The sequence below is a fragment of the Ammodytes marinus genome (assembly GCF_949987685.1).
Source record: "Ammodytes marinus genome assembly, chromosome: 16".
NCBI classification, from domain to species: Eukaryota; Metazoa; Chordata; class Actinopteri; order Uranoscopiformes; family Ammodytidae; genus Ammodytes; species Ammodytes marinus.
The window spans coordinates 17,333,285-17,353,133 of NC_137220.1; the positions used below are offsets into that span (position 1 = coordinate 17,333,285).

A 19,849-nucleotide genomic window follows, 5' to 3' on the forward strand; every position below is an offset into this window, starting at 1 on the left:
ACAGCGCCCCCCTCGGCTTAGACACGTAATGTGATCTGTTTATTGTTGCAGCGACCACCAGTGGACACACACACTACACACATGTGTGAGAGTCCCACTTTTTAAAACATGTTGTATACTATATAAAAGCTTTCTACTCCAATATGATTTATTTATTCAGTATGAGACAAGAACGTATAGTTTAATAAGACTAAAATGTGTGGCACTGAATTAATAAAAACAGAGTCTAAGGCATTTGCGTGTGAGTAAATTAAGAAAAGAGATATGATTTTTCTTCGTGGAAAGTCATTTAATCGTGGCACACACAAAACTGCTGACAGCTTTTTACCAGATAAAAGATAAAATTGTGTCAAGTCATTCGAGATAGGGAAGGCAAACCCGGAAAATATACAAATTTCCTTCAAAATAAAGCTATTTCTCGATACTATTGTATTCTCTAGCCTGCAATCTATGGCTGTCGCGCAGACGCATTGTGGTAAAGTTTTTATTTTGAAAGCAGTCACACCGGAAATATCTACGTATTGTAGACGTGATGACATCATTCGTAGAGGACCTCCCGGTCAGCTGTGCCATTACAAAGTGCCTAGCTTAGCCACAACAACGGGGAAATAATCATTATATCAAATATTATTGTACGCTATGGATAAGAATCACACGCGATACAATGTGCAGCTGTATATTTATGATTTATCGAGAGGAATGGCCCGCAACCTCAGCCCCATCATGTTAGGTAAGCACAGATGGGAAATCCCATAGGCAGCCTGCCATGGCCTTTTGGAAAAATAAGTGGTTATAACACCGGATTGAGATGCCTTTATGCGGCTTGCCTTGTAAAGTCGTTGTGACTCTGTAATGATATTTGATTAAATTACAAAAATCTAGACTTCTGGGCTAAAAGATTCAATTTTCAAATGAAAGCGTGACAGGTTTATGTTATGATGTAGTTTACCGGTATACATTCGAAGGAGTGGGTGGTCAAAAGCAGGTCATATGTGGATTGACATCAAACTGCTCAACGTTTTAATGACAGCTCCACTCCATTTTTGTTCTGTTACAGGAAAGCAGCTGGATGGTATCTGGTAAGAATTTCCCTCCTTTTTTTTTTTACTACTTTTGACAGCTGTCATGCCTTTGAACCTACCAGTCAGAGGTCCCGAGTCACTGCTTCTCATGTTAATTTGTGGATCATTTGTAGGTCAGTGGTGACCCATTAAAGGTCCTTGTCAGAGCAGCTAAAAACACAACCATAGCCTATACAAAACTTAACTGACCTCATTTAGTTGTTCAGGTATGGTTTTGTTTTCTTTTGAAATTTGCCTAAAGATATGTCATGAAAATCAGAGAGTGAAGATTAATTAGACATGGGGAGTTAAAGGATAGTGGATACATAACACCAACAATGTACATTTCAACACTAAGTAGCACATCACACGTTAATCAAGCATCAACCAATTCAGAGTCTAGCATTTATTCAACTGATGATGCCTTAATTTAACCTGAATTGGTCCCAGTGATAAAATGTGTTGTGTGCCTTTCTTGCAGGCACACAGCTATAGTGGCATACGGCGATGAGTTCTTCTACGGAGGGGAGGGGATCTCCAGCTGTCCACCGGTGAGTCTGTAACAAGGCGACTGACTTCCATGCTGTTTCACCAGCCTCATCAAACAAGCTTGTGGAGGAAATGCCTGTGATTCTTCTACCTCACGTTATGACTTTCATCTTTTTAGTAGTTGAGTAGTTTTTTAAAGGCCAATGTTCTTGTTGTCCACTGTCCCCAACCCCCCAAAATACCAAAACCAACCATGTGTTTTTTTTTTGGAATAGATTAAAAATAGCTTTAAAATGTTGCAAATGTCAATTATACAAGAGTAAATAAATGAACGGTCATTTTCGGAAGGGGGCGGGCAGTGTCATTTTCTGCCACAGATTAATTCAAATTTGGTGTGTCGGTGAGTCGACTCAAAATAAACTGCAGCCCCTATATTCTTCATGATGAAAGAACGTGTCACGCAGTGCAACAGTGAAGCTCATTGTGGGGGTTTTAAAATAGATTTTGGACAACAATGGAGCTCTGTGGCTCAGAGGAAGAGGTTTATGTAAGGCTTTGGATACACAACAAACACTTGTTGGTAGGATAATTGCATGGTAAATGTATTCAAATGTAATAGCATATGAAAGAATAGAAAAATGGAAATGGGTAACACCTAAAAACATTAGTATATTGCCAGCCATATTCCTTTAACTGTGAATGGCAATGCAATTAGAACAGGCAGAAAAAAGAAGAAGTCTGAAACGGGTAAATAAGCTATTCAGACATTAATTTATTTCTGGCTGATTGAAGACAATTATTCACTCTGTAATTCAGAGGGACTTTTTAAACCATATGTTTAAGATTTCTAAGATTTTTTCTGCTTTCCTTCCATCTGCACCGCAAGCACCTATCTTTGATTCAATCTACATAAACGCAAATCCTAAAATGGGCCTAGATTTCTCTGGTTCTTTGAAATGATTGACCTTTGATTTTGGTGATTTATTTCACCCCTTACAGAAATGAAACAAATCCTCCTTCCAGGATCAATTTAAGTTCCCCCTTCCTTCTCCTCCCCGCCAGAGACAGTAGCTATTGGAACTCATGTACAACCTCAGTGAGTCTTATCAGGTCTGTTCTGCTGTGTGTTTGTCAGGGTGGGACGATGCTGGGTCCTCCAGACACGGTGGTGGAGCTGGGCGAGACTGAAGTGTCTGATGAGATCTTCATGGAGTACCTCTCCTCCCTGGGAGAAAGCTCGTACAGGTCTGGGCAACTTTCTACACAGTAGTTATCTGTCTTATCATGAGTTTTTTCAGTGTCTGGAAAGCTACTTTGAAAGCATTGCTTTGCAAACAATGACTCCACACTGTAAGAAGTTGAACTACAGCAAAGCTAGCTACCCTAGAGAGAAATCTAGTTTGGTTACTTAGAAAAAGTAGTTCAAACTACTTTGTAAAAATTGTCAAATTGATAATGAAAGTATGAAATAATAACAAACATATGAAATAAAAACAAAATGTAATACAATGAAAGGGACATGGCAGCCATAAAATTCCACTGAGTTTACTGCAGAAACTGAAAAGTGCCATTGTGTTCTTCAGGTCATACATTAACCCCCAAAATACAATTGAAATATCATGTGTTAATATATAACAAATTACAGCACGCTGACTGAAAAATTAAAAAATCACATGAGTTATGATGAAAGAAATACGGGACGGGGCTCGTCAATGGGGGTCCAATTAGATAAGCAATGGTAAAATAGTGATAATAATGAATTCCTTTCCTTTTACGGCTGAAAAATTTAACTAAAATTTGACTGCCAGCAAGCTACTGCTACTGCAAAATATAGTTAAACTACTACTGTAGTTTAATTACATGTAGTTCACTACTCCCCAACACTGAGGATACTACACTTGTGACTAGGGCTGTAATGATATGTGTATCGAACCGAGAATGGCGATACACAGAGCCACGATCCCGCATCGCAGTGTTTTTTTTATTTATTTAGGCTTAAGTTTTGGATAAAAGGTTTGGTGAAGAATGCTGTAGCTGTTCAGTGCTTCTAACTTGAGTTTTGGTTTACAGCACAATTCAATATTTTTCAACAGTATTATTTTGTTACAGAGAAGAGAGAAATGTTATATCTTTGGTTATTTATTTATTCATGTTGCTTATATTGTTCTTTGTGTTCAAATCTTTTCAGGTTATTTGTTATTACATTTTACATTAAGTAAATGTTATTATAAGTATTATTTAAATAAAATGTTTTTCAAATGTCAAAAATCGTTGTATGTATCGAATTGTGGGTCAAAAATCGTGATACGAATCGAATCGTGAGTTTTTGTATCGTTACAGCCCTACTTGTGACCAGTGTATGAAAGCTGTTATCTGATGAGCTGGTTTCCATTATTTCTCTGTCTTAGAGGTGACCGGTATCGTCTGTTTGAGCACAACTGCAACACCTTCACCAACGAGGTGGCTCAGTTCCTGACGGGCTCATCCATCCCCTCCTACATCACTGACCTTCCATCTGAAATTCTCTCCACGTGAGTGTACAACTTGGTCAATCAGTGAACAACCAAAAGCCATGTGGCCACATCCATGTCCCTACACAATCAATTGAGGTCTCTGAGCTACAATGCCGGCTTCAAATGTAAAAGCTAAAACAGCTCCAATGTTAATTATCCACTGACATTCATAAATGCATAGAAGTAAATCATGAAAAGTATGGGCAATTACAGTTGAGGTGAGTGTTTGGACATGATGTTATGCAATGACCCCAGTTGAAGGAGATTCAACTGTATATCAGCTGGACTTGTTCCGTAATGCTCAGCTGTTTTGAAAGCTCTCTGTAGCATGAAATCTGTCATATGACAGACTTAAAGCTACTACGAGTAAGTCGGCACGTTGGCGACACCTTTGAACAAAAGCGGTAGTATTATTACGACGCCAGCTGTCGTGAAGCTGTTTTTCCCTCGTGCAGGGAGTGCAAGATTCAAATAATCAGGAAGCAATATGGTGCGTGTCCGTGTGTTGAAAGTGTGAGGGCACCGGACTCTTTTCGGCTCCGTGAGTCTATGGGTGACACAGCATCAACTAATGCCAGTAAGTGCTAAACACACCTGATTGCAATGAGTTGATGCATTGTCACCTCTCACGGAGCTGAACGAGTCCCCGTGTCCTCACACAAAGCGAATGAACGAGAGATGGCAGTTAGTATGGATCACGATGAGGTAATGTGTTTATGTTGTAAATAATGACTATTTCCGATGAATAATGGTCATTTGATGATGCTGGTGAGGCAAAGTAAACTTTGTTTTAGTAGGCTACCGCTCATTCATTTAGGAGTAAACACTGCAGTCTAGTTTCGCTGCGTGAAATTGTGTATACGTTGCTTGGCAACGCCCTCCCGCCCGACTATCACTCTCCCTTTTAGCTTTTCTTCATTGCATTTTCTTTTTTTTCTTTTATGGTTCAGCCCCGTTATCAGTCATTATGACGACAAACAACTGTCTCAAACAAGGCTCCCGCTCCCCTTCCCTCACAAGGAGGGATAGGCTTCTCAATTCACGTTCCTGCGCCACACTGAAATCTGTGACCAATACGGATATGTGACCATAGAGCATGCACGCGTGAACCGAAAATCGGACTGGGTGTACGACCAGATCAAATGCAGCAATAAAAACTACATAAAAACGTCTTTCTTTGCACTGATGGTCTCGTTTGCTGTTAAAGGTAATTTATGATTATGAGAGGAAACATGAGGCTGTTTAAAAGATATTTAAATGTTACTCGTAGCCGCTTTAAGTTCTACCGCAAATTCACTGTAACTTTGCTGTGTTTTAGAGAAAACAGGTAATACACGCGGCTGGTAAATGACTGACTTATGCATAAAAGAAAAAAAGAAAAGGGAGATTCATTGCCTCTAGATTCAGTTTTTGGGGCGACTGTGGCTCAGGTGGTTAAGCGGGTTGGCCAACGATCCTAGGGTTGGCGGTTCGATCCCCGCCCGGCCACCTGTGTCATGGTTGTTGCGTCCCTGGGCAAGACACTTCACCCACCTCGCCTTGTGTGAATGTGTATGATTGCTGTATGTTTGAGGGGGTGGTCGGAGGGGCCGATGGCGCGGAATGGCAGCCTCGCTTCTGTCAGTCTGCCCCAGGGCAACTGTGGCTACTATCGTAGTTTACCACCACCGGTATGACTGCGTGTGAACGAGTGGAAACTGGAACCATGTAAAGCGCTTTGGGTACCTTGAAAAGCGCTATATAAATCCAATCCATTATTATTATTATTAAAGGTCACTTATTTAGCTAATTTTCAGGTTCAAAATTGTAATTTTGGTTTATACTAGAAACAGTTTTTATGGTGTGAGTCCAAAAATCCCTTTACAATTCTCACAGTGCCATTGCTGATTCTCCTCTTTACAGTCTCTGTCTGAAACGCTCAGTTTTAGAGCCTGTCTCTTTAAGCAACGCCTTCCAAAAAGCCCGGTCTGCTCTGATTGGCCCTGAATCTATCTAGTCAGTTTTAATCCAACTGCCAGTTAGGAGTATCTGGGGGTGTGCCTTATCACAGGTGGAGGTAGTGCTAAATTAGGTTGGTAATGAGGGGGCGTGGCTTATCACCTCATGGTGTCATAAGGGGAGATACATCTGACTGGGGTTTTTGAACAAAGGTTTTCAGAAAGATGGAAAAAGTGCATAATAGCTGACCTTTAAAGTATCCAATCAAAATCCCCTCCTTCCATATGCAGACCGTTCGGCCAGATCCTGCGGCCCATTCTGGACTCCATCCACATCGCCCCTCCGGGAGGAAACGTGATCAACGGGGGAAGAAGCATGTAAAGCTGAGAGAGCAGCAGAGTCACACAGTGTTCACAAGGTCACTTCCATTGTAGTCAGTCGGTGAGAAGACTCAGACCTACTGGCTTTCTTTCTTTCTGTAAATACACTACACACTCGCACTGAAGCTGTTTTTTTTTTTAAAGTTATAACTGGTTTCTGTCGAGTAAATCCTTCAAATACATATTTTCCATTATATATTACTCCTTAAAACATAAAGGATGAGTATTCAGAAAGAACAGATGAGATTTTGGGGTTTACCAGCATAGCCAGATATCCAAAGTTGCTTTCCAACACTCAAAGCTGACTTTGATAAATGTTGCCTTCTTAGAAATAAACCTATGGAAAAGTCAGATATCCAGTCAAACTTTCCCAGAAGTAAAATCCAAAAAAAAAACGTGCGTTTGGATTCAGCGGAGCCTTTTCCATTTGGCAAGAATTTCTACTTTTACTCCACAACATTTATCCGACAGCTGTTTGGTAAGGCACCTACAAAATTAAAATACCTCAACAAATCTAGTACTTTAACTTTTTTACTCCTATACAAAATGCTCTCTGACCCTTGTTCGAGCTGGATCTTGTAGTTAACCGTCCAGTATTTATTTAATGGGGATATTTGTTCTTCAATGTAGTTATTTTATGAGAATTTTTCTTTTCACAACTGACATTTGTTATGGACATATCAGGTTTCACACACGGCTCCTGCGCTGAGAATCGTCTGCTGCTGACTACAATGAATTTAATCTGAGTGCACACTTTCTTTTGTTTTTTTGCATAGATATGTTTAATATATTCAATTCAATGGAACAAAGTTGTTGGAAAAGAATACCCTTGGAGAGTCCTTTTTTTATGTCAATCATATTTTAATTTTGCACTTTTATGATTTTATTTAGTCATTTGTTAGCCTGTCTTTGATTTCCTCTCGGTAATCCTTTAATGCCTGCATTGTCTTGACTATTTCTGATTTCTTTGTTTCCGCCTACTTACCGTACCTTACATCATCATTCCATTCAGCACAGACTTGTTGAGTGTGTGTCTCTATAGCAGGACTGGGGATCAGTTCATTCAACTATTCCTTTGTACATTGACATGTTTTAATAGCAGAGTTGATTGCAAAAGTGTTTGACACTTGAGGGCAAGAAGAAAACACACAAAAAAAACAGTTCCACAGTCCCAGTCAATACTGCTTCTCCCTGGTCAGAAATAACCAAGAATTGCAGAGTTGTGGGTCTCAAATCTACTCCGATAACATCTGAAAATGAACTGCCCCACAGCCCTGTTAAAGAGACATGTTGTGTCTTTTGGCCTGTATAACAAGCTCTACAGGGAGATGCAGTTTATAGATAAACTTTGTTATACAATGTTTTTTATAAATACATGCATTTTAGTTGCCATGTGGGGAAATCTAAACAACAGCACACCCACTTATTTCTTTAACGTAGAGGTGACCATTTACAGGGCAAAGTCCTACACTGTCAATTTTACTATATTATCAACCTGCTTGAGTCCTTTAACAGCCACTGGAGTGTGTTTGATATACACAACACACCTCTGTGCCTTCATTAACTTGGCAATAGCCACAGTGTCGGTAGTTGGCAGGAGTAAGCGTATATAGCACAGATAGTAACGTCCTATGGGATCTGCATTCAAAATCTACCATTGAGTTAAAAAAAAAAATCTTGATCTTAAAAAACTGATTTCTGAAATTCTTGATAGTATACCAGATTCAATAACATCTGTATATCTGTATCCAGTAACACTTGAGCCTCCTGTGTTATACACAGCACTCTGCCATCAGGAAGAACACGCAGCTTTCTCTTTTTTCTTCTTCTTTCTTCTCTTAAGATTAAACGCTGATCATACATTTTAGACGGTGTTACACACACAAACACACACACACACACACATGCGCGAACTACATAGAACCTCACACGCCTGAACAGAGCGACTGATGAAGGAAGCATCAAAAAAGAGTGATTAAACCAGCGTCAACTTTCATCGCGTCCTCCTGCAATAAAAAAAAACAAACTCACACAAACAGTTTACCTTCCAAGCAGTCGCCATTGATTTTATATATTTTTTTCAAAGCGTCTCGTCTGACATTTGTATGACAAGTATTTGGCTCATTCTTTCAGTTTATTTCTCCTTTGAAAGGCTATAGAATGCTCAGGTGAATATGGGTTCTGTTAATCTCACACGCTAACCAGACCACTGAAATGTATTACCGCACAAATTCACCCTCTGTTGCTTTTGACATGTTGTTGCTGGCTGCTACCTGGAATGTGAAATTGCAACAGATAGTTCTGGATATTATTCCCCTATTTAAGTGATCTAAGCTGGTAGATATCTTTATGCGTATTGTTTGTATTGTTTGTGGGATTGTTTTCTCTTTTGTAATCCTACCTACATATAAAGCCATTGACTGCTCATTTGACTATCTCTATTTCTTTTTATTTTTTTTCGCTTTTAAATCTTATAAAATAGTGTCTGGCTTTTCACAATGTGAAGTGTGTCTTTTTGCATAGATTGAACACATAATAGAAAATACAGTGTCATGGGCACACATATACGGAGCCCCTAAAGCAGTGGTTCTCAATTATTTTCTGTCATGCCCCCCCTAGGGGACAGAAATTGATTTGCGCCCCCCCCCCTAAATTGAAATACTATTGAGAACCTGCTAATATTTATTTATTTAAACTGCTCAGTCTGTGTGAATCTCAGGACAGAGAAACAAGAGCAAATGATTCACTGAGGTTTGCATTTAATTCAAAACATTTTTAAACTGTAAACATAGTTAAGGTGGTGTTTTTTTATTATTATATGCCAATAGGCCTTCTGTGATGCGTTAACCAATAATTCATTAATGTTATTTTTAGTCTACTTGCTTGATTTCTTTTTAAATAGCCTAAAGAGACACTTGGAGACACATGTGGACATTTACTTACTGCAAACCGCGGCCTTTCGCGCGGATATGACCATACAGAAGCACACATCAGCTTGCTAGAAATTTAAAAAAAACTAGAACTGCAAGCAGTTTTGACCGGGGGCCAAGCCTCCGACGCAACTCGTCGTCAATTTTTTTTTGGTCAGTTGGAAATCAAGGCAGCCCGCCCCCCCCCGACAACTCACGGCGCCCCCCCAGGGGGCCTCGCCCCACCATTTGAGAAGCACTGCCCTAAAGTGACGTGGATCGAAAAGTTTAAAGGCCTACTTCGTAAAAAAACGTACTTTGTAAATATTACTGTGATGTCACAGTAAAAGACATCACAGTAATATTTACAAAGTAAGTTTTCTTTTAACCCTATATTTCTCTTTCTGTGATGTCACGAGAAAGAGAAATATAGGGTTAAAAAAAACACTCTTTCTGCCTTTTCTCAGGCTAGGATGAACCGATTTAAAAAAAATTCGCACATTTATACTACATAGGATCTCAGAATGCAATACACCTTCATATTCAAACCGGTGAAGTAGGCCTTTAAGGATTTAAATATGCGTGTGAGATGTTGAAGTCTCTGTGAAGACTTGGATTTACTGTAAAACAAGAACGATTGACGCAGAAAAAGGGGTTCAATGGAATTTAAGTTTAAATATTAATGTGCACGTCCAAATCTCAGTTTGATAGGTACTGGAGTTAAAAAATAAATAAATGCGATATATGGAGTATCTGAACACTGGAGTCACAGTCAACTTTTAATTAATTAGCAAGTCAAATTTTTCCTTAGAAATGAGGAATGTACTATATAGCAAAATTACCTATGATATATTATAAATATGTAATTGCATTAATTTGGGTAAAAATTACCTTGTAAATAATTCATGTCCGTAGTCTTGCCCAAACTTCTATTCAATAGGTCAAGATACAATTATCTTATGTCTGCAACAAGGTCTTAAAGGTGAAGTGAGCGATATATTTAGGTTAATATACGTATTAATTTGCTCTATATTCATACAGTGATCACTTATATAGTGTGCACGTTTCATACCTCCGATCTCTCCGTCACCCGCTCTGCATGTAATCGGCAAATTAAATTGTTCGGGGATCCCGAAAGTAGTATCCAATCAGAAGAAAGAACGCCACAAACTGGCACCCGTCTCACTGCCGGTGCACCCGCAGAGCAACAGATGGGTGAATGTTTATTCGCCTACAATGGCGGAGCAGGTAAAAATCCTTCCCAGTGTCTGTTTTGATGGTTTTTATCATGTTTTATCACACTTATGGATCTGAGATGATGCTAGATAACTCGCTGCTTGAAGACCGCAGTGCATTAAAGGCCTACTTCACCGGTTGGAATATGAAGGTGTATTGAACTCGGAGATCCTATTTAGTATAAATGTGCAAAAAATAAATAAATCGGATCATCTTAGCCTGAGAAAAGGCAGAAGGAGTGTTTTATGGTCTCACTGTCTAACCCTACAGTTTCCTTCTTGTGACATCACAGTAAGGGTTAGGATTAACAGGACAGCTGGGCCATGGGAAGACTAAGGGAAGACTGAGGGAAGAAAAACCTCATTCATTATATTATAATAGTTATTTTATAATGATAGAATGCTGGTTCCGTATGGGTGAAGTATTCCTTTAATGTGGTGACGTAGGGACAAGCGAGAGGACTGCTAACTGCAGTAACTGACAGGAAGTTAGCTAAAAGAACCATTCCTCTTACAGCACCTTTAATACCAAAGTCCTCTTTGAATCAGGGGACGAAGAGTAGATTGAAATTGTCTCCTGCCCAGGTGTGTCTTCCCAAAGCACTCATCGTGTAACCGACTAATAGCCTTACTGCAGTTCCTTAAGCTTCCACAAAGAGACGGTGTTGCTCTGTCTTCAGTTTGAGAGTTGAGATGCACTATTTGGACTTATTATCAAAAGGTTGCCTACATTTTTAATCTAGGCTATATTCCTTCCTGTACACCTATATTCATAAATTGCTAGGAAAACCCCCAGTGAGCAACTTGCTAATTGCTTCATATGACTAGCAATAATTTACTAATGTTGTGCTGAGAATCCCCAAATTGTGAGCGTATGAAGGAAGTCAATGCTCAGCAAAACAGGGTATTGTTTAGGGAACTCAAATCGTTCATTAGAAAAGGAAATTGAAGATAAAAATGGAAAGACATACTTAAACTAGTTTTGATAATGACACAGTTATCAGGCGGAATGTGCCAACATAATGGGAAAACATATTTTGGTGGTGAACCCTAACCTTTGGTGGGCCCTAACTCTCTAATCATTTCCTTTTACTTTCCCTTTAAAACCAACTGTTTCTAAAATGGACAAAAAAAGAAAGCAGCACAGAACATTTTACAAAGAGGAATGAGTGCACAGCAATGATTAAAAAGTTAATCATTATTCTGTATTTTAACAGTCATGGCAGACATATAGGCCTATCAGTTTTCTCCTCTACGTAGGCTTATATGCTGTCATCTTGTCAGCTAAACTGTGGTGTCAGAGAGGGCATCACTTTTCCAGATGGCGGATATCTCATTGCAAAACTGTCGTGCATGCAGATGTGGAGCAGACTGGGTCCATGGCCTTTAGATCAGCACCCCTCATAAGGGTGAGCAGAAAATAAATGCAGACAGACCGCGCCTGTCCTCAACCCCCTGCGGCTAAGAAGCTGAGTCGGCTCGGTTAGAAGCACAATTATGAGTGTCCATGTGACGTTTGACAAACGTTAACCTTTCTCCAAAAACTACAAGGGGACTGTCAAGCCGGCCAAAGTTGTTAGCACGGCAGTAGCCCTGTGACAAAACCCGGTGAGTCACAGCAACGCTCCTGCTGTGGTGACATCTCCTTACGTGACATGCAGGGGTGACTTGGCTTATCTTCCTATCGGCATCTAGCTGTGACACAAAGTTCATCTTACTATTACTGTGCCAATGTTAAGAAGATAGAATATTCTAGAATCTATACTATAAAGTTCAGCTAACTCTCAAAACGGTGAATCTGTCTGTAAAAAAATATATATATAAAAATAAATAAAAGTGAGACAAATTATGAGTAGGCTACAATGTAATATTGATTGGTCATGTCTGTTAAAGTTGAGCATTTCCACTCACATACAAGTCATTAACTTGGTTGGCTGATTGCTTGGTGCCGGGCAGGTAGCCTATTTTTTCAGAATGCTTGCAGATAATCCTAATTTACATACTAAGATGCTATACCTAGGGGGCAAAACCCCCTTTTTTTTAAAAAACAGACATGGAGCGTTGTAAAAGGTTGTTCACCAGCAATGATATCTAGGACCTTCCAGGATCCCAACCTGGGTGGACAACCTGGTCAACTAGCTGCTGGAAAGCTACAGGGGGCCGACATAGAGCAAATCATAACCACTGTTTAAGTGAATGGGGGTGGGCTAATAGGATTTTTTTTTAAACTTATAGATATCATTATGAAACTTTGCAAGTTGATTACTGACATTAAAACAACAACTTTTTGTATTACAGTATTTTCCAAAAAGTTTGAATAAATATGAAAGATCATCAATATCTTACTAATGATGCGTACATTTGCATATCTGCAAAGCCCCAACATCTAGATGTTGGACAAAAGCAGAGTCAATTTGTTTTAACATTTTGAAAACAAAACAAGTGTCCCACTGCCTGAAGCCTTTCCTAATCACAGTTCAAATTTGATCAATAACCCATAGAAAATGAATTTTTTACACAGTTTTTTCCAAGGGAATGTCTAGCCGTTTCCTAAAATAGCAGCTGGAGACTCCAAAAGGACACTTTTGGTCCATGGCACATGAAATGTAACTGTGTAAAAAATGTATTTTCTATGGGTTATTGATCAAATTTGAACTGTGATTAGGAAAGGCTTCAGGCAGTTGGACACTTGTTTTGTTTTCAAAATTTAAAAACAAATTGACTTTGTTTTCTTCCAACATCTAGATTTTGGGGCTTTGCAGATATGCAAATGTACGCATCATTAGTAAGATATTGATGATTTTTCATATTTATTTAAACATTTTGGAAAATACTGTAATACAAAAAGTTTTTGTTTTAATGTCAGTAATCAACTGGCAAAGTTTCATAATGATATCTATAAGTTCAAAAAATTCCCCATTAGCCCATCCCCATTCACCCCCATTCACTTAAACAGTGGTTCTGATTTGCTATGTCGGTCCGCTGTAGCTTTCCAGCAGCTTGTTGACAAGGTTGTCCACCCAGGTTGTGATCGTGGAAGGTCCTAGATGTCATTTTTGGTGAACAACCTTTTACAACGCTCCATGTCCATAAAATCACTTTGCCCCCTGGGTACTAACAATGACTCCGTAACATGTTTATATTTAGCAGAACTGTGATGTTGGCCATGGTCAGCATTTTAGTTTGAGGTGTTAGCATGCTAACAATAGCTATGCAAGGGACAGTACATGCAAGGGACAGTAGAAGAATACCAAATGTTTTGCATTTACTCTGTCATGAACTAAAGTAACGGACATCTTTAAATTCTGACCTTTCAGTTTCAATTTTCACATTTCAAGTTTTCTTTATTCATCATACACACAGCAAATACAGGCGCTTTTTTTTGGCAGTGATAGGCCTACTCTTAAATCGACTTAAACTGCCATCAATAGAGCCAAACTTACAGAATGGCTTAAAAATATCAGTAAAAGAAACTTTAAGTTGTTTTATAATGTGTATGAGAAAAGTTAAACAGAAAAAATAAAGTGTAAACTTTAATGACTAGAGAAGTTAATTTAACAGCTCCAGTTCCATAAAGAGGTCCTGATTTTCGTGTCATAACTTACATAACTGTGTGCGTATGTGTGCGCGCGCGCATTTGTGTGTGTGTGCATTTGTGTGTTTCAACAGGGCCAGTTATAAAAGGCTGCATTTTGTGAGTTCTCCTGGAAGTTTTGCCGGAAGAACCTGCGTCCCCGCAGCTTAATGATTCATTTAGCACTTGATATGCATAATTAAGGGATTCATGTACCATTTTTCGAAGGTCACCCTAGCACTTTAAGGTAGGAATAATTAATGATTGCGCTGCACGGCAATGTCCCAATCCTTAGATGTGTGGATTCCTGCATTTGGTGTTTTTTTTTTTTGCAGGAAGAGTACTTCCCCATAATCTCATTTACGAATCTGCATGTGTGCAAAACACTAGCTGACCCGGCCTTGATTTAATTCTCGAATCTCCAAATATAAGCAACACACCACTGGTAAGGCTGACCCATGCAGCTAAGCAAGAATAAAATATCCAATATATAGCCGATGCAGGAGAACAAATGTTGCAGATGTTATAACAATATTCTGTTCAAATATCGTATTGCTTGCTACTTGCTAGTGCTGCCACGACCGTTGTCCCACCATTCCTTTAATTCAGACCTGGCTGAAGTGTAATGATTATTCTGGTCCAGTCACGCTTGCTCATGCAGACATGTTCTCATCTCTGCTAAAGGTGTCACTTTGAATGACTGTCAATTGGTTGGGCTGCTTCTTGTGGGATGGACGAAATGAGGGTATCTTCCTTCGCAGCCTTAAACTTCTCTCACTCCTTTTTATCCTTTGCACTCCCTCCCTTCTCTCTTATTATGCATCTCTCTATCCTCCTCGTCTTTCTCCCTGTGTCCTCGTTCTACCTTTTGCACCACAAGTTTATCACCAAAACACATGCTTCCCTTCTCTTTTTTATATCCACTTCTATCCATCGCACGTTCCCACCCCTCTTTCCCTCCCTTTCATCCCTCATTCCCTGACTCATTCTTTCTCCAAACCCTTAATTACCCATCCAGGGAGCTTTTTGCTTGGCTGCCCCCTCCTCCTCCGCTTTCCAGGCCTCCTCTCATTTCTCTCCTTGCCTCTGTATGACCTTGTTCCTTGACCTCTATCATTTTCCATCATCCATTCTCCTCTCCCAGTTCTAATGGGCTTAGACATTGCAGATATTACAAGTGACTCCATTGAGATGATTTGAAATAACTTTAAAGAACATGCACTCCTGCGAAGTGAAAGAACATAAACAACCAGTGTTTTAAGTTTGGTTTAGTTTTTCCAGTCAAATGCTGCTTACTGTTTCATATCATGCAGAAACAGGTTACTTCCAGGCATCAGACTGAGGCTTAAAGCCTCCTGTAAACCCAAATCCACAAAATTCTTCTAACTATGTAATCTGGGGAGTTGGTTGCATGATAGTAAGCATTTGAAAAAAGTTAGGCATATTTACTAATCCAAATGAAAGATATTGTCATTTAGATAAACATGACAGAAATTCTGTTTGGATGAGGTGGGCTATGCTCTGGTTTTTACAGTATTACACAATAAATATTTTGAACCAATCAAAGCTGTTTTCTGCCTAAACATTCTTTAAAAAAAATGACTGTTTTATACGGCCACACCCACACAGTCCTGTCAAATGGTCTAGTAAAAAAAAACATTTTTTTAACAAATTGTAATAATATTTATGAACATTTATTTTCCATCAGATTTGTATAAAGGCTCATTGTGACACCCTACTATACTACTAAATCATATATTGATTTTTTAAACTATTTTAGACCAGGTTTCTTGAGGCTTTAAATGAAAGAAGATTGTCAGAGCAAAGCAAGAGAACAAGGGTGGGACATTTTTCTTTGTTCCCGCTCTGATACTGTTCGTCCAACTGCGCCTTTAAACAATCACTATCTCCTTTCTTTAATTCTCCCCTTCCAAGTTGTCAGCTCTGTCCACGGGCCACCAGCCAGGGCCAGCCAACCAGCTGGCCGGGTCGCCGCTTTGGAATCGCTTAGGTTAACAGCTGCTGTGTGTTCCTTGTCCATGTCAAGACAGGGCCAGGATAACTGCCATGACCTTGCATAAATACATACATACATGCATAAATATGTATAAAGAGAGAGAGAGAGTCATGTGAACTGTCCTTTAGACCTTCTGCCGCATCAGTCACCAATTGCAGCAGTTTCCTGGAATACCCTTGGGCCGTCCCATCTGGACAATGTGTGTGTGTGTGTGTGTGTGTGTGTGTGTGTGTGTGTCGGTGAGTTTTTATCTGCAGGCATCTGTTTGTGCTATGATTACTTATCTGCGCATGTGCACCCAAACCATTTTGAGTCAGTGAACTTGACTTTTCATCATCGTATGATCACTTGAAGAAAAGTTTGGACATTTAGGGCTAGATGCTTCTTTTGCATTCATGCGGAGTGTTAGTCAATACAAAGTTATCTTAGATTAGCATAAAGATTGAAAGAAGTCAGCCTGGCTATGTCCAAAAGTAATGAAATCTGCCTACCAGCACTTCTATAGTTCATTAATTAAAATATTCATGGTCTCTGTACACAAAAAAGCATAAAAACAACAATGTAATGGGTGCATGGCTATTTCCTGAAGTCATTGTGTAGTTAACAGACAAAGGGCTGGTTTCACAGACAGGGCCTAGATTAAGCCAGGAGTAGGCCTTAATGTGGACTAGTTAAACTGGGACGTTTAAGTCACTGTCATGGATATGGCTTAAGTTTGGCTTAGTTTGTCTGAGAATATGGTTGCGTTCCGAATCGCATACTTTCTACTATATAGTATGTAGAAAAAAGATTTAGGATATCCCGATTCTTGTGGCCAGATTTAGGATGGTTAGAAGTACCCGGATGTCCTACTTCATGCGGCCAAGATTGTTAGTGTTGAAAAGTGCATCCTATTTGGGCGATTCTTACCCACAATCCAGTGCGCACGAGAAGTGACGTAACATCGACAAAGCCTCCATATGAAAACAAACGGGGATGCGACGGATATAAAAGCAAGAGGCAAGATCAAGGCGCAATGTTATGATGAAATAAGAGAGAAAAGTATGTCCCAATAGTATGCCTACTGCATCCTAACTAGATTCTTTTTATCGTCAGATGTAGTATGTAGAATAGAAAAAAGAAAGAGTATGCGATTCGGAATGAAACCTATGAAGTCCTGGAGTAAGGTAAGTAAGCCTGATTGTAAACACCTGCCCATGAGCACATGCTGCTGTTCCAACGGTGATCATAAAAACCCGGAGTGGAGCTGAAACACCATTGCTTGTGAGGAAAAACAAACCATCTGGTTATTGAATCTAAAGGCCATACTGCTGGGACTGAGCAAATAATAGTTGGGCCGCAATTTGCAACAAATTCAATTAATGAAAATGTTACTAAGACACCAACTTCAGGTTATTTTCATTATTATCGGTATTTCACATCTTTCTCATTTATAATTTTGACATTATATTTAATGATATCTGCACTGATAGACTCTGTGGAAAAACCCGAATCTCGCCTTAAAGAAGAGCTTGCCACAACCTTTCAACAAAGGACAAAAAAGATGACGTTGCATGAAAGTTAGCCCGAGAATTCCATGAACAGAAAATGCAATATCTGAAGGAAGTATGACATGAAAATTAAAATAAAATTCTACAGGTGGAATTGGACATTATTTAACCTTTATTTTAACAGGCACAAACAGAGTCAAATACATTCCAATTCTGAGGCAATGAGAAAAGTTTTAAAATCATTCATAGTGATGAGTTCCTGCAATTTGAGTGTTTTTTTAATAGTGTTCCAGGCGGTGGGAGCAGAGTACATGAAAGCCCTCTTCCCAAACTCAGTACGGGTTCTGGGGACAGAGGTGGAAAGAAAGTCCAGAGAGCATGAACTGTATGACATGAAGTTGGAAGAGAGAGCTATGATTCAAACAAGATACAGTACTACTAAGACAATTGTGATTACTCACAGTGAAGATATAAGTAGAAAATAAAAGGTGTTCATGTAGTGTTTTGTCAATTTGTTATTCATGTGTGTCAGTATTTTAAATCCCAACAACCACATTTGAAAACCGAATTGTTTTAGACACTCATTGTATTGTGAGTATCTTCAATTTAAATGCATCCATCTAATAAGCTCAAGCAAAGTTGTTATTTTCAGTGCATTTTCCATATCGAAAGCGGTCTCGAAATGTAAGTTCATCAAATACATTTTTTGGACCTATCCACAAGTACTCTTCTGGCTGGCCTCTGCAGTGGGAGTTGGTCTTCATTTAGATATTCCAAATAGTCCATGATCTCTCACAAACACCACTAAACTGAAGTTAAACCTGCCTCCTTGGAGGATTAATTTAAACTCAAATTTAGACCTAGAGTAGCTCTTGTCGACAGTCTTGCAATTGGCTTTGTTTAATCCAGCTCAACAGGCATTTTAGCCTCGGACTAGGCTTAAGCCTTGTCTGTGAAACCGGCTCAAAGAGCAGAGACTTGAGGAAGTCACTTCTCCCAGCAAAGAAATATTCTCAAATAACCCACGCAACCTAACACCACAATGTGTCGTTCTTAAACTTCAGATTTTGTATGGATTAAATAAACAAGATTTGTACGTGAGATATGTACGCGATAATAATAAATTAAGATAACATATGAGTTATGTTATTATGTTGAGTTAAACTGACCTGCTGCTGGCGTTAGCTTGCAATGATAATACTTATCTCCTTATCCAACTCTTGGCAAGAAAGCCGATATCCCCCCCCCCCCCAAAATACGATATGTCCAACAATACCTTTAACAGAACTTTCACAGACTTTATCATAAACACAGTGCAGTGAGACTCCGAAAAGCAAGAGCCAATCATCACTCTTTTATTAGGTCAAACAACCCGAAAGCGTTGTTACCATGTGGTCCCTGAACAGGAAATTGCCTCTGTGTATCCACACACACACACACACACACACACACACACACACACACACACACACACACACACACACACACACACACACACACACACACACACACACACACACACACACACCAAATCGATCTACGTCGGTATCCACTGTACAGCTGGAGTTACAGTTGAACCAGGACTGCAAACCCATTTTGTCCCTCATTAGGAGAAGTGTGTAGACACAGAGCTGTGGTGTATGAGTCTACAGGGACCTTATCAGGCGCCTGCGGACCTGTAAGGCAGAGAGGGAGGACGGGAGCCAGAAAACGAGGGAGAGAGAGAGAGTGATGAGGGGTGGATTAGGAGAAAAGGAGGTTAATAAAGAGGGAGAGAAGAGCAGGAGGTGAGAGAGGGTGACAGCAATTACCTGATCTCTGAGGGTTGAATGTTCATTAATGGACACATTGGCTTTTGCTACAATAAGACCTTTGTCGTATTGATTCCATTAAATATTGTTCTACATTGAGGGCCCAGCCTCTTACCTAACACTATCTGTATATTTTCTAAACTAAAGCCCTAAAAAGATTGTCATATCAATACCGTTGCAGTCATGTTGGTATGGCAGAGGCTGTTTGATTCAGACTATGATGAAGCCGACTAAATTTAGAACAAGCCCGGAAGCCGTAAATTCCTAAGTAGCACCGCTGCTGCTGCTGCTTTATCATTTTGCATTACTCACATTTTCCACTTGATGGCACCAGCTCAGAACACTTCCCGCAGAAGTCATATGCAGCTGTGCTCTTGTCAGGAAAATTAGGTTTTATTTTGATAATATTTGGGGTTTTCTCTTAATATAAAT

General features: G+C 39.5%; 1 protein-coding gene across 1 annotated transcript; it reads left to right on the forward strand.

The window, feature by feature from the left end:
* Positions 1-554: 554 nt before the first annotated feature.
* Positions 555-8,806, forward strand: desi1a (desumoylating isopeptidase 1a). Its single transcript, XM_080044205.1, has 6 exons — positions 555-730; positions 1,058-1,079; positions 1,543-1,612; positions 2,686-2,795; positions 3,959-4,081; positions 6,292-8,806. The coding sequence occupies exons 1-6, from the start codon at positions 640-642 to the stop codon at positions 6,380-6,382; spliced, it is 507 nt and encodes a 168-aa protein (XP_079900331.1). The 5' UTR covers positions 555-639; the 3' UTR covers positions 6,383-8,806.
* The last annotated feature ends 11,043 nt before the right edge of the window (positions 8,807-19,849 follow it).